Genomic DNA, 12,640 nt, shown 5'->3' on the forward strand with positions numbered 1-12,640 from the left:
GTTCTTTCTTATTTTCCTGAATCCAGCCCTAGGTCATCTCTGTGCATCCGCTGAAGCTTACCAACAAAAGGTTCTTCTCAAAACATTCGAGGATAGCATTTAAAGACATTTGTGCAAACTCCTCGTCACAAGTCTTACCTTCTAAGACAGTGGTTTAGGAAAGAGCTCGATGAACTCAAATGAGTGTCAGATGAAATGAACAGGATTGAAAACCACTGTCCTTAGGATGTTTGTGCAAGGGTTCCTAAATGCTTTGAAATATTTTCTCAAGGTTTCAAATGTGTCCTAAATGCAATTCTTGAGAAATCTTTTTTGAACTATCATTATTTTATGGTATTTATTTTTAGTTTTTTAACAAGACAACGTGGGCGTTCATTAATAATGAGAACACATTTATTCAGCAAAAGTTCTTATTTTCATCAATCCAGACCTTTTCTTAACTTCTAAGAAGATTTCACAAATGCAGCTTTTAAGAAATTCAGCAGACGTACAGGGATGAGCATGAGGCTCAGTTCAAGAGAATAATGGAGAAACTATCGCAAGAACTATTCGTACTTTAATAAATCCCTGGCCAAAACAACCAAAAAAATCTAATATTTAGAGAAAATCATTTCTGAAGAATTTCAGTGAGTGACGTTTGTACAAACGAAAAGTTCCCAGTGAGTTCTCAAATATTTATTTATTTCAAAACTTTGATTTCAAAACTTCACACAAATGTTTCTAAATGCAATTTTTAAGAAGTCTCGTCTCAGATGTTTCCTAAGAAAGACAGGATTTGTTTGATCTGATTGTATCAGCCCAGTGAGAAACTAACAGCAGTTACAGCGGCGTTTATCGTAGAGATCGGCCAATCAGAGGTGTTCCAATGAGAGGAGTGGCCTACCGAGTGCACTCAAGAGTGGTCAGCGTGTGTTTAAAGCAGTGTCTCTATCATCAGGCCAACCGTACCTTTGACGCTCTGGCTAAAGTGGGCGAGCTGGCCGAGGCCTGGCTGGAGAATGAAGACGTCGTCTGGGAGTTCTTCAACAACAGCTCGCAGATCAACACTCTGAGGGTGAGAGCTGCTCGCTTCACACTGTGCAGATCACACACAACAAATCACGCAAGGGCCCTGTGTCATCTGTGAGAGCAACGTGACTTAACATGACACCTTTTATATCAAATCCATGAATTTATGAGACTGTAGGCAGCTGCTGACGCATATGAACCAATGAGATTAGCTAGAAGTAAAACCGAGACAAAACAGGACTTGATTTTGTGCATCGGGAATCGACTGGATTGTAAGACATTGCGGTTTTCAAACTAAATCTTGCAAAATGCTGTTGCAAGGGAAGAAGATGATAATGTTTTGGATTAAAGATTATATGGGTGCGTGAATTAAAAAATAAAAAATAAATCATTTATAATAAATAGACAAGGCATGTTTATTTACAGTGTGTATATAGTATAGCACTTTTCATGCACAATGGTAAAGTACTTTACATAAGCATAAGTATTTAAAATAGCCTAATCGTAAAATAATCAAACAGACGCATAAAAGAAAACTAAATACTTTTAATGGATTTAAAATTAAATATGGTTGCTATGTATTGAATACTGCATAAATACACACACACACACACACACACACACACTCATACATACATATGTGTGAGTGTGTATGTGTGTGTGTCCTTTGTGTGTGTGTGTGTGAAAATTATTATTGGAAAATAAGTATTGGCCCCATTCGTGATTTATTTTTTTTTTTGCATGTTTGATCATCAAATAAATTTAATCACACGTGAGTTTCATGTGAGTTTTCACACGTGAGTTTGTCCAGCCACATAATCGCAATCAAGAAATAGGACCCGCCTGACAAAGTAGACCAAAAGATCGTCAAAAGCGACCCATCGTGTTGAGATCCAAAGAATTTCAGTAAATTGTGATCTATCGGTCTTGAAAAGGTTATAAAGCTTTGGGTCTCCAGCGAACCACAGTGAGAGCCATTATCCACAAATGGTAAAAATATTAAACTGTGGTGAACCTTCCAGGAATGTCCGGCCGACCAAAATTACCCCAAGAGCACAGCAGCAACTCATCTAAGAGGTCACAAAAGACCCCACAACATCCAAAGAACTGCAGGCCTCACATGCTTCAGTTAAGGTCAGTGTTCATGACTCCACCGTAAGAAAGAGACTGGGCAAAAATGGCCTGCATGGCAGAGTTTCAAGACGAAAACCGCTGCTGAGCAAAAAGAACAAAAAGGATTGCCTCAGTTTTGACAGAAAATATCTTGATGATCCAGCATTTCAGAAAAAGAGCATCATACCAGCAGTAAAATAAGGTGGTGGTGTTGGTGTGAGGGTCTGGGGCTGTTAGCTGCTTCAGGGCCTGGAAGACAATGCTGTGATAAATGGAACCAAAAAATCATGAAGGACTATGTCCAGCCATCTGTTTGTGACCTCAAGCTGAAACCAACTTGGGTTCTGCAGCAGGACAACGGTCCAAAACACACCAGCAAGTCCACCTCTGAATGACTGAAGAAAAACAATGAAGACTGTGGAGTGACTGATCTGAATCCTGTTGAGATGCCGTGGCATGACTTTAAAAAGGCGGCTGGGACTTTTTTCTAACCATTGCACACCTAAATGGTTTTGCTTCAGTTTTTCTCCAAAATAATTGGTCATATTTGAACAATTAACAAAAATCATTGCAGAATTTTGCTCGAAAAATTTTGACCCAGAAACCGCCAGTAAATTCACAACAATTCCAAAGAAACAGCAAGTAAAGCACTGAAATAAAATGAAACTTTGAACTAGAACGACTCCAGTAAAATGCATTCCAGCTTTGAAAAACCGTTGTCTTACTGCATGCAGCTAAATTGTTGAGTTGTATTCAGCAGCAGAGAGATGTGTTTGGAGTGTCCTGGATGCTGGAGAGAAGAGAGCTTCAGGAGGTGTAATGCTAATCTAATGCTGCTGGTTCACACAGATCTATCACTGTTTTCTCCGGTGGTCCGCAGGGTAATTCTCCAGCGCTGCCCTTGTCCTGCTGCAGTATGAGCGCGTCTGTACACTGAATTTAATGTCCTGTGAAATAAAGGCCAGCGATCGGACTGCTTGGCTCTTTCAAGACACCGGCGCAGGCCTTGGTGTCCGCCGTCAATTCTGTCAAGGACCAACAAACCTTGCGCTACAATAACTTGTGTTCTCGGGTGACCTTGGAAGCTCTCGCCGTGTATTGTGGCCGTGTAATTGAGCGTTCGACCTGGCGAGCTTCATTTTCTGTGGCAATATTGATGACAAGAAGCGGTACTGTAGATACCTCAGCGCAGCTGATCCGGGGCCCCAGGAGAGAGCGGTCTCTTTGCAGGATCACGCTCCGATTTGTATATAAACTGCATCAGCTTCATCTGGAGACGTTGACACTCGAGTGGTCACTTTATCCATGTCAGTGCCCCTATTATGGGTTACGAAGGGGTCATATTTTGGTTTTGGCAGTCTCCAACAATAAGTTGACATGCATGCAAGGTCAAAAAACACTTTAATTTAATAATATGCATTCATTTTTTACCATATTTGTTGAACGACTCCCAACTGATTTGTTCCAAATCACTCCAGTGATTGGTCGATTTCATTTACAGAAGTGTTTTTGAGCTTTTAACTCTCCAGAAGCGGCACCTAGTGGTGAAGAATGAATTAGCATTTTCATTCAGACCAATGTGAAAACAACAACAAGCGGGTGGGAAATATGCTAATATTTCATTTTGACAGCAATGATTCAGAGTCGACTCTTTCTTTTCAGAGACAATAACTTTATACATGGTGCATTTTCGGATTTAAAACGTTTTGTCAAAGACATTTATTTGATTCATGCATTTCTTCTGCACTCTTCAAAGCCCGACTTTGCAGATGTTGTTAGTTTAGGTTGTTATAATCTGCTTTTATTATAATCACGCCAAAAAATCTTCCCAAACTTGTATTTAGAATAATTTATAAATGTGTTACCAAAAAATAGAGGAGCTTTGAGGTCTTGTCAAAGTCAATGCTCTAATGGTTTTACTTTTGAAAGCAAAAATATTAAGATATTATTTTTTTTTTTTATCTAGGGTTATAGCCTGTATGATTGCATATACTGTATGCCCTTTAAACTGTGCATGCATGTAATGAGTCATATGAGTTATTTTTAAGAACATGTCTCTGAGAAAGTGTCCTTGAGAAGCACTGTCTCTCTCATCTAACTCACACACGACTCGCTAGCTCATTAATAGAGACTTTAAGACCTGAAGTGAGTCAGAAAAGGTAAAAGGATTGAGAGAAAATATAAATCAACTTTTAAAAGCTTCGCAGGGTTCATCTATATTTAACTTAGAACGTGTTTGATAAGTTTATTCAGCTTCTGTATATTTCTGCCAAAGGGCACAATTATCTAAATATGACATTTATTATAATGGGTTTAAGTGAAGATTGCTTTAAGTTCATTTAAATGTGAAGTTTTTCAAATAAAATAATAATAATAATAATAATAGCTCCTCAATTATACTGTAATAGCCAATGGGTAAATATCAGGAGGGAAACATCAGTATCTGCCTTTATGTTTGCATATTAATTTGAAGATTGAAATTATTGCAATACAAAAGTATTTAAAAACGTAGATTTTAGGTGGAATAAATCAACAGATAGATATATAGATGGGCTGATTTTCGGTGCCTGCTTAGCTGTTTTCTTTGAACAGGACGGGTGATAATTTAAACCCTGACATTTGTAGTGATTAAAGTGGTCAGCTTGTGACTAGTGATACCCACTTGCTGTATCTAAGGAGCTAAATAAACCAGAGAGTTGAACGATTACATCCTCAGCGGTGGGAAGAATGAATTTCACCCTCTTCACAGCCTTAATCGACACGGATGGGGCGTCTCCACGGGGCGTGATTACAGACGCCATGGCTTGTTACTTCATCAACAGTGCCTTCTTGCTCCATACGCTTGAGTTCACCTTTCACCCGGAGCAGAGGAGGGAGAGGTGCTTGACGCTGCATTCATCGTTTAGAGCTCAATCTGGTGATTTTCACCGGATCGGTTTCCAACGTTCCACTCTGCTGAGACGCATCTTTTTATTCATTTTCAACTAGTCCCGTCTCTGTAGCTCACGCTCGACTCAGGAGACTTCTTTCCCTTAAAGAGCATTGCAGTGTTGTGCTACTCGAGTTCAGACTCCGTCTTAATTCTTTCTCAAGTTCTAGTCCAAGACCATATTTTCATGAATTCTGGAGCCTTTGGATGTGACGCTGATGCCTCAGATACATTTTGTGGTCTGTGTTAACTCACATGACTGGCTCTGTGCTATTTTGTTTCTGGAGAACTTTTTAAAAAAAATGTTTACCAAAAACGTGTGTTAAAAATGTCCTCAACCTCAGGCTGTCCGAGATGTAGATGAGTTTGTTTCTTCATCGGATTTGGATAACTGTAGAATTGCATCATGGATGCAATGGCCTGAGGATGAGCACCTTTTATTTTTTGGGTGAACTTTTCCTTTTCCAATATAGAAACAGTTCTTTATCATGGAAAATGTCTTTAGGCTTCTTTTGTAAGTGTGAACGAAGATCATCGTTCATACACCACAGAGGAAAGCGTATTTACAGTCTTTCAGATCCTCTTCTGGTCTTAGTCTTGACTTGGACTTGACCTGCTCACTAATCTCCGTCTTGACTCTGCTCAGGTCTTGGCCTGGTCTCACCCCGAATGATCTCGTCTTGGCACATTCACAACCTCCTGCGCCGCTGAACGGAGCCTCAGCTGGAGCTGCTCTTTCCTCAGTGACGGCTGGGTGAAAGTCTCCTCAATTATCTCACATACATCAGCTCCTGTATCAAACTGAAAGTGCTATCTGACCTATTTCCAGTCGTGCAGTCAATCCAGTGCGCTACATTAGCCTCGTTTCCTTGTTAGCCGCCACTCAAGAACTTGTGTTGTGATTTCTCTCGCTTTCGATGCTGTTGGATGTTTGATTGCAGGGAGTCTGTGGGTCTGTATTGTTCCCCCGGCGTCTCGTGGGAGCTCTGGTTGGTGACGTGCTGGATGAGCTCACTTGGCATTTCACGAGTTTGCAAAGTAGCATGGATGGCGCATTTCCCGCGAATACACCTCCGCTAATGTCAAGCACTCATTTGAAAGTCTTTTGCCTCTTTTTCTGACCTCTGAACGGTAGTGAATGTGCTTGCCTGTTTGGTCACCGAGTTCAAAATTTGCAGTTCGCAAAGCGAGGGAACATACACCTCTACTTTTCCGCAGAGAGAAACATGCAGCTCACGTATCTGCATACGCTTCGATAAGCTCCTCAACCTTGGCCGGTTCAGCATCGTTATTTTCTACGTTAACAAAGCTAGCGATGCCAGCATATTCTCTGTCTCACTCTCTATCCACCTTTTCCTACGCCACGTGACGCTTTGCACTACTTATGGGAGTAACTTCCTTTACACTTTAAACAATGACCAAAAGTTTAACCTAGTAAAAAAGTTACATTTATAATGCATTTTTATAATGCAAGTGTAGTTGACCCATTGAAATATTTATTGGTAGGTAACTCAAAACTTAAAATCAATACTTTTTCACTAGGGTAGTGACATTATTTTTCTCACCCATAAGCCATTAATCATTAAAAGTACAAAGGGTAAAAGCAGATTGTTTGTTAAATATATTCTGTAACATTTCTGTAATTTCGTAGCAATTGGATTTGTGAAAACAAAACCTGGAAAGTGATGTGAGGATTTGGGGAGAAAAATTCATTCCAGGGATATAATTATGGTTTATGTCGTAAATTGGATCGATTAAAAAAAAATAGTTGCAACCGGAAGTGCCTCCCATAATTTAAAACTCAATAGCCTCATTAGAAAGAAGGTGGATAGAGAAGACGAGAACTAATCTTCTGTACAGCGTCGTCATATATTCGCTTTTTCAACGTTTTGAAGACATCATATCCATTCTGACCATCTGATCTTCAACAAAAATGGCACTTTGTACACTCTCAGCGCCACTGATATTACTAACAAGGTTTCATAGCAGCGTTTAATATGCGGTATTTCATCAGGAAGTGCTTTATTAGTGAGTTGACAGATGCACAGGACTTATCTTCCACTGTGGATGTAGTTCAGTGTCCATTATTGTTATGGATGAGTCACCTCAGCTGAGAATGAAAGAGAGTCTCTCACACACCCCGCACGAATAAAGACTGACGCGGAAGCTCTTAAACCCTCCGTCTCGCTCGCAGGTGTGTGTGCGTGAGAGAGAGTTTATTGCCCCTCCTCTGTGATAGGGTGCATGAAAGGAGAAGGTAATTATGGGTAAGTGCAGGATCATTTTCACCAGCAGCAGGAAAGGGATTAACCAGCGGCACACCTTCAGACGAACCCTCTATCGCTACATTACCCCCCCCCTTCCTCCATCACCTCAGTGTCATTTTCAAATGAGCTTTTTAAGGAAGATGAGGAAGAGAAGATGAGTGTGGATGGAGTGGAAGAGAAGTGAACTTTATTTAGACTTTTTTCATTACCCTATGCAGGACATTTAAAGGGGGTCATAAACCGAGGAATCCAAATTCCTCAAGGGAATATGAGATACACATACATGATGAATGTCAATATAAGAGGTCATTGTACTATAAAAAAACATCTTGTAATCTTGTTCAGAACTCAAACTTTTGTCATTAGTATTAACACAGCTTATATTGAAGGCAGTCTGCCAAAACGTAAGAGCTTGTGGAATACTCTACTATGATGTAATAGTGTGTATAAACTCCGCCTCCACAGAAGATCACATAATCTATAGCCACATTTCCACTGTCGGGCCAAAAGTGAGCACTCTAGTCGTGTTTCCACTCTCACTTCCGGGCCTGATCATGCCTTTTCGGTGCTTCCTCGGGGTTAGAGGATTGTCACTGCCTGTTTAACTCGCCCCACCATTTCTAAATCACTACTTGTTTAGCCCTGCCCACTGAATCTACATCACTGACTGTTTAGCCCCGCCCACTGAATCTACATCACTACCTGTTTAACCCCTCCCACAGAATCTATGTTGCTGCATGTTTAGCCCCGCCCACAGATTCTAAAACACTACTTGTTTAGCCCCGCCCACTGAATCTACATCACTGCCTGTTTAGCCCCGCCCAATGAATATATGTTGCTGCATGTTTAGCCCCGCCCACAGATTCTAAATCACTACTTGTTTAGCCCCGCCCACTGAATCTACATCCCTGCCCGTTTTTATCATGTGGTCATTATTTCTTCGTCTGTTAGAAGAAATAATGCAGATAGTTTGATATGTACTGAAGATGTATGTGTTTTTGACCTAAATGATTTACTTCCAAATCTACAACACTCAAACATATTCCAACAGAATAAGACAGAAAATACCCTATTACTTCAAAAACTATGTTTTTTTGTTGTTGTTGTTGTTGTAAAAGTCTTGATAACATTACAAGCGAACCTCAAAGAACAGTACAAACTAATCATGAAAAGGCAGATCATAACACCTTTAAGGCTATTCGAAAAGTTGGACCATAGTTATTGGCACCAGACTCCTTTGTAATAGATTATAGATCCAGTATAATGCTTTTAACACTACTATATGTGTTTCGGTTACAGTGATCCCTCAGAAGGCAGCACTGCAGTTCACTAGGGTCTCTCTCTCTCTCTCTCTCTCTCTCTCTCTCTCTCTCTCTCTCTCTCTCTCTCTCTGTCTCTCTCTCTCTCTCTCTCTCTCTCTCTCTCTCTCTCTCTCTCTCTCTATCTCTCTCTCTTTCTGTGTTTGGTTGGCAGTCATAGTCCATTGTCTGATGTCTGAATAAATTAAATTTTTATAGTCAGGTGTTTTGGCACAATAATTTATGTTTAATGGCTAAAATATTTTATGGTGGCCTCTATTAGCAGCTGTGCCCTAATGTGTTCATTTAATACAGCTTAATTCGAAAACATTTCAACGTTTTAACAAGCGGAGCTTTGCATTTTATTGGAAAATAGGCTGTCAGTAGTTTTGAATTAGTGATCCTATAAAGAGCGTATTAATGTAACAATGGCCACACAAACACATAAGCAGATCAGTCTATATATCTGGCATCTGTCTGTCTGTAGTATTGTGTATTGTGCATCTGTCTTTCCGTCTATATATTTGCCTGATGTCTGTCTGACTATTTTATATCCATCTGTACTACTGCGTATCATCTGTCTGTATTTCTTTCTATAAATCTGCCTACTTCTTACTGTCTATATATATATATATATATATATATATATATATATATATATATATATATATATATATATCCCTTCCGTATGTCTGTCTGTATGTATGTATGTATGTATGCTCGATGCTTCTTTTTGCCCTTCCACCCACACCGAGATGGTGTTTTTGTTAAGAAAAATTGACCTTTTTTCAAACACTCTTCAAAGTGGATGAATCTCTTGTTGTAATGTAGACTGTGAAAATGAAGGTCTTTGAAAACAATGCATATTAAGTCATGTGACGCAAATTTATTTTTACTATATATACACACACATACATGTTTATACTGGTCTCGTGCCTGTTATGTGCCATTCACTTTAACACTATCGCTGCAGATTTGTTGCTTTCTAAACTCTTGTTCTGTAAAGATGACAACATTTATTCACAATTGCTGCAAAACATGAGGGCAGTTTTAGATCAGATTTACAATCGTGAGAGAGTTCGACCTGAAAGCACCAGCGAATGGTGAGAGCACTTCCTATATATGTCTGCTGCACGTTCGTATTTCTGTCTGTATTACTCTTGGTATCTGCCTATTGTACAACTTTTGTCTGTCGGTCTGTATTTGTGTCTATATATTACTGTCTCTCCCTCCCTCTCCGTCTCTCTATGCATCTATTGTACATTTTTCCGTCTATGTATCTGTCTGCGTATCTTGGCATCGTCACGCACATCTCTGTCTTTCTGTCTAAACGTGGCACTGCAGACAAGAACGAGCACCAGTTTGTTGAGTTCCTGCGAGGCTTCCTCCAGCGTTTTTGCAGTGATGTGCCAAACAGATTCAGAGAGTTTGAATACAGATATAATGATCAGCAATAAGACTCTGATAATCGTGATTTCGCCGTCCTGTTAGCTGCTTCAGCACAATGACATACAGGAGGGAATATGTTACTATGGGCACATTCAACACGGTCACACACACACACACACACACACACACACACACACACACACACACACACGCGTGCTTTCAATAGAATCTGCAAGTGCACTAAAGCCATTCAAAGATTTACATATGAATTGCGAGTTTCAACAAACGTGTGCGTTTGTCTGAATACATGTTTGGTTTCTGTGTGTATGCATGTTGTGTATTTTTATATTTGTGTGTTTGTGTGCATGCATTTATGAGCTTGTATTTTTGTGTGCATTTATGTTCACGTTTGCATTTTTTAATATGTATGCGGTTTGTTTTTGTGCGTGTGTGTGGGTGTTATATATTCATGTTTATCTCTCGGCGTTAGCATTTGCATCTTCATGCATTGAATGCACGCTGCTTGTGTGTTTGCACGTGTGTTTCCGTGTGTGTTGTGAACCCCTGTGCAGAGTGACATGCTTTTATCCTTGCAGGTTAGGACAAGGAATGATAAAGGAGAGGGGCGGAACAGCAATTTATGACACAAACGTGCGAGTGTGTCTGTGTGTGAGAAAAACACAGAGACAAAGAGGCTTTTGCGCGGCCGAGCTTGTTTCCAGAAGACTCTGAAGAGCAACAGTGCCACCTAGCTTAGAGAGATCGAGAGAGATCGAGAGAGAGAGAGAGAGAGAGAGAGAGACAGAGAGAGAGAGAGAGAGAGACAGAGAGACAGAGAGAGAGAGAGAGAGAGAGAGAGAGAGAGACAGAGAGAGAGAGAGAGAGAGAGAGAGAAAAGAGAGGATGGTACACAGAGTAATTGCCTGGTTCTGATGGGAATACGATATGAGTCTGCAGGATGTGCTTGTCATGCGTTCAGCACAGGGATGTGAAAAATACCATTGCAAACTGAAAATGCATTAGTGCGAGTGTTTCTGTTCAGAGGCAGGTCTGACTGACGGACAGCTACCGTTGAACACTAGTGTGTCTTCTTCTCGGGGCATGCGTGGTAATGTTAAACAGTGGCTGTCTCTGTGTAACGTTGCGTAACGTTATAATAAATTATACTATTTTAAACGAGCTTTTATTCTTTTCAGTACATTGTTCGTTTATTGGATGCTTTAATTCAAAGCGCCTTACACGTGAAGACAACAGAAGCAATCAAAATGAACAAAAGAACAATGATATGCAAGTGCTATAACAAGTCTCCTGGCTTAATATAGTACGCATAGGAAGGTTTTTTTGTTTTGTTTTTTCAGTTCAATTTTAGCTTGTTGATATTTAGTTATATTTTAGTCATTTTTTATTAGTATTTAGTATCATTTTAGTAGTTTTGCTTATTTGTTTGAGTAATTTTACTAATTAACAAACATTTAATTTTGCCAAAAAAATTAAAATAAAAAAAAAAAATATATATATATATATATATATATATATATATATATATATATATATATATATATATATATTTTTTTTTTTTTTTTTTTTTTTTTTAAGAATCAATTTTTCATAAATCAAGAGTCATGAAATTTCCTTGGGACTGCTATGAGCTAATGTAGTGTTGGTTTTTATGATAGCGCTAGCCGTGGGTGTTTGATGATTACCCTGTGAATGTGTTCTGTGTTCTCAGGCTCTTCTGAAGAACCCAGTGTTTTCAGCCGTTCTGGACCAGCAGCTGGGAGACACCGCTCTGTCCTCTGCGCTCATCACTAACTTCCTGTTTAACGGGCCTGAGTCGCAGCGTCCGGCGGGGATGCCCTCCTACGACTGGCGTAACGTCTTCAGAGCCGTCAGCAGCGCAGCACAGCAGATCACACAGATCCTCACGGTGCGTCTTCAGAGCTCATCTCTGTTCGCTTCCTCCAGAGGTTTAAAAGAAAAACACGTCGGCTTATAAAATGAATAATTAACTCAGCTTTAGTGGCCAGCTCTGCAGTGCGTTGCGATTGGCTGAATGTCTCAAGCGTGTGACGGAAATGTTACAGCATGTAAACGAAACGCCATGTTTGCGTTCGTGATCGGGGGAAACGACGAGCATTACTCCACATTGCATTTGAAAAGCAAGTACTGAGTAGCAGATTCTTTTGATAAGAAAACATAAATTGCTTAAAGATTGTGATTCAGAAGCAGCAGAGTTAGAATTGAAGTTAGAATAGAAAGTAGTTTGACTTTCACAACGAAACAAAGCGTCTCCAGAACATGGCGCCTGCAGCGACACAATAATAGCCCCGCCTCCCTTCTTTGGGTAAACATGTGGGCGGAGTTATAAACCCACTCTGTGATGTAGAGAAGTGGGGGCGTGTTTAATCGAGCTGTTTTAGGGGGGTGTGGCCAAGTCGTAGCATAAACTAAAAATAGTGTTTCACCTAATATTTACACTTTAACCCTAGCTGTTTATTTCAGCTGTATTTCGGAGCCAAAAAGCTATTTTGACACACTGAAATTACCAGAAGTGTAGAGTTTAGAGTTTTAAAAGTTGGCTTGAGATCGATTGTTTGGTTGATTGAACATTATATATGTTATATTTCCCAGAATTC

General features: G+C 39.9%; 1 protein-coding gene across 1 annotated transcript in view; it reads left to right on the forward strand.

Annotated features, from left to right (window-relative positions):
* LOC122348804 (phospholipid-transporting ATPase ABCA1) overlaps positions 1–12,640 on the forward strand; it is a 117,514-nt gene that overhangs the window by 33,093 nt on the left and 71,781 nt on the right. The window contains 2 exon segments of the mRNA XM_043244672.1: positions 938–1,054; positions 11,734–11,931. Of these exon segments, the coding sequence (XP_043100607.1) occupies positions 938–1,054; positions 11,734–11,931 (315 nt within the window).

The sequence above is a fragment of the Puntigrus tetrazona genome, chromosome 7, assembly GCF_018831695.1.
Source record: "Puntigrus tetrazona isolate hp1 chromosome 7, ASM1883169v1, whole genome shotgun sequence".
Lineage (NCBI taxonomy): Eukaryota > Metazoa > Chordata > Actinopteri > Cypriniformes > Cyprinidae > Puntigrus > Puntigrus tetrazona.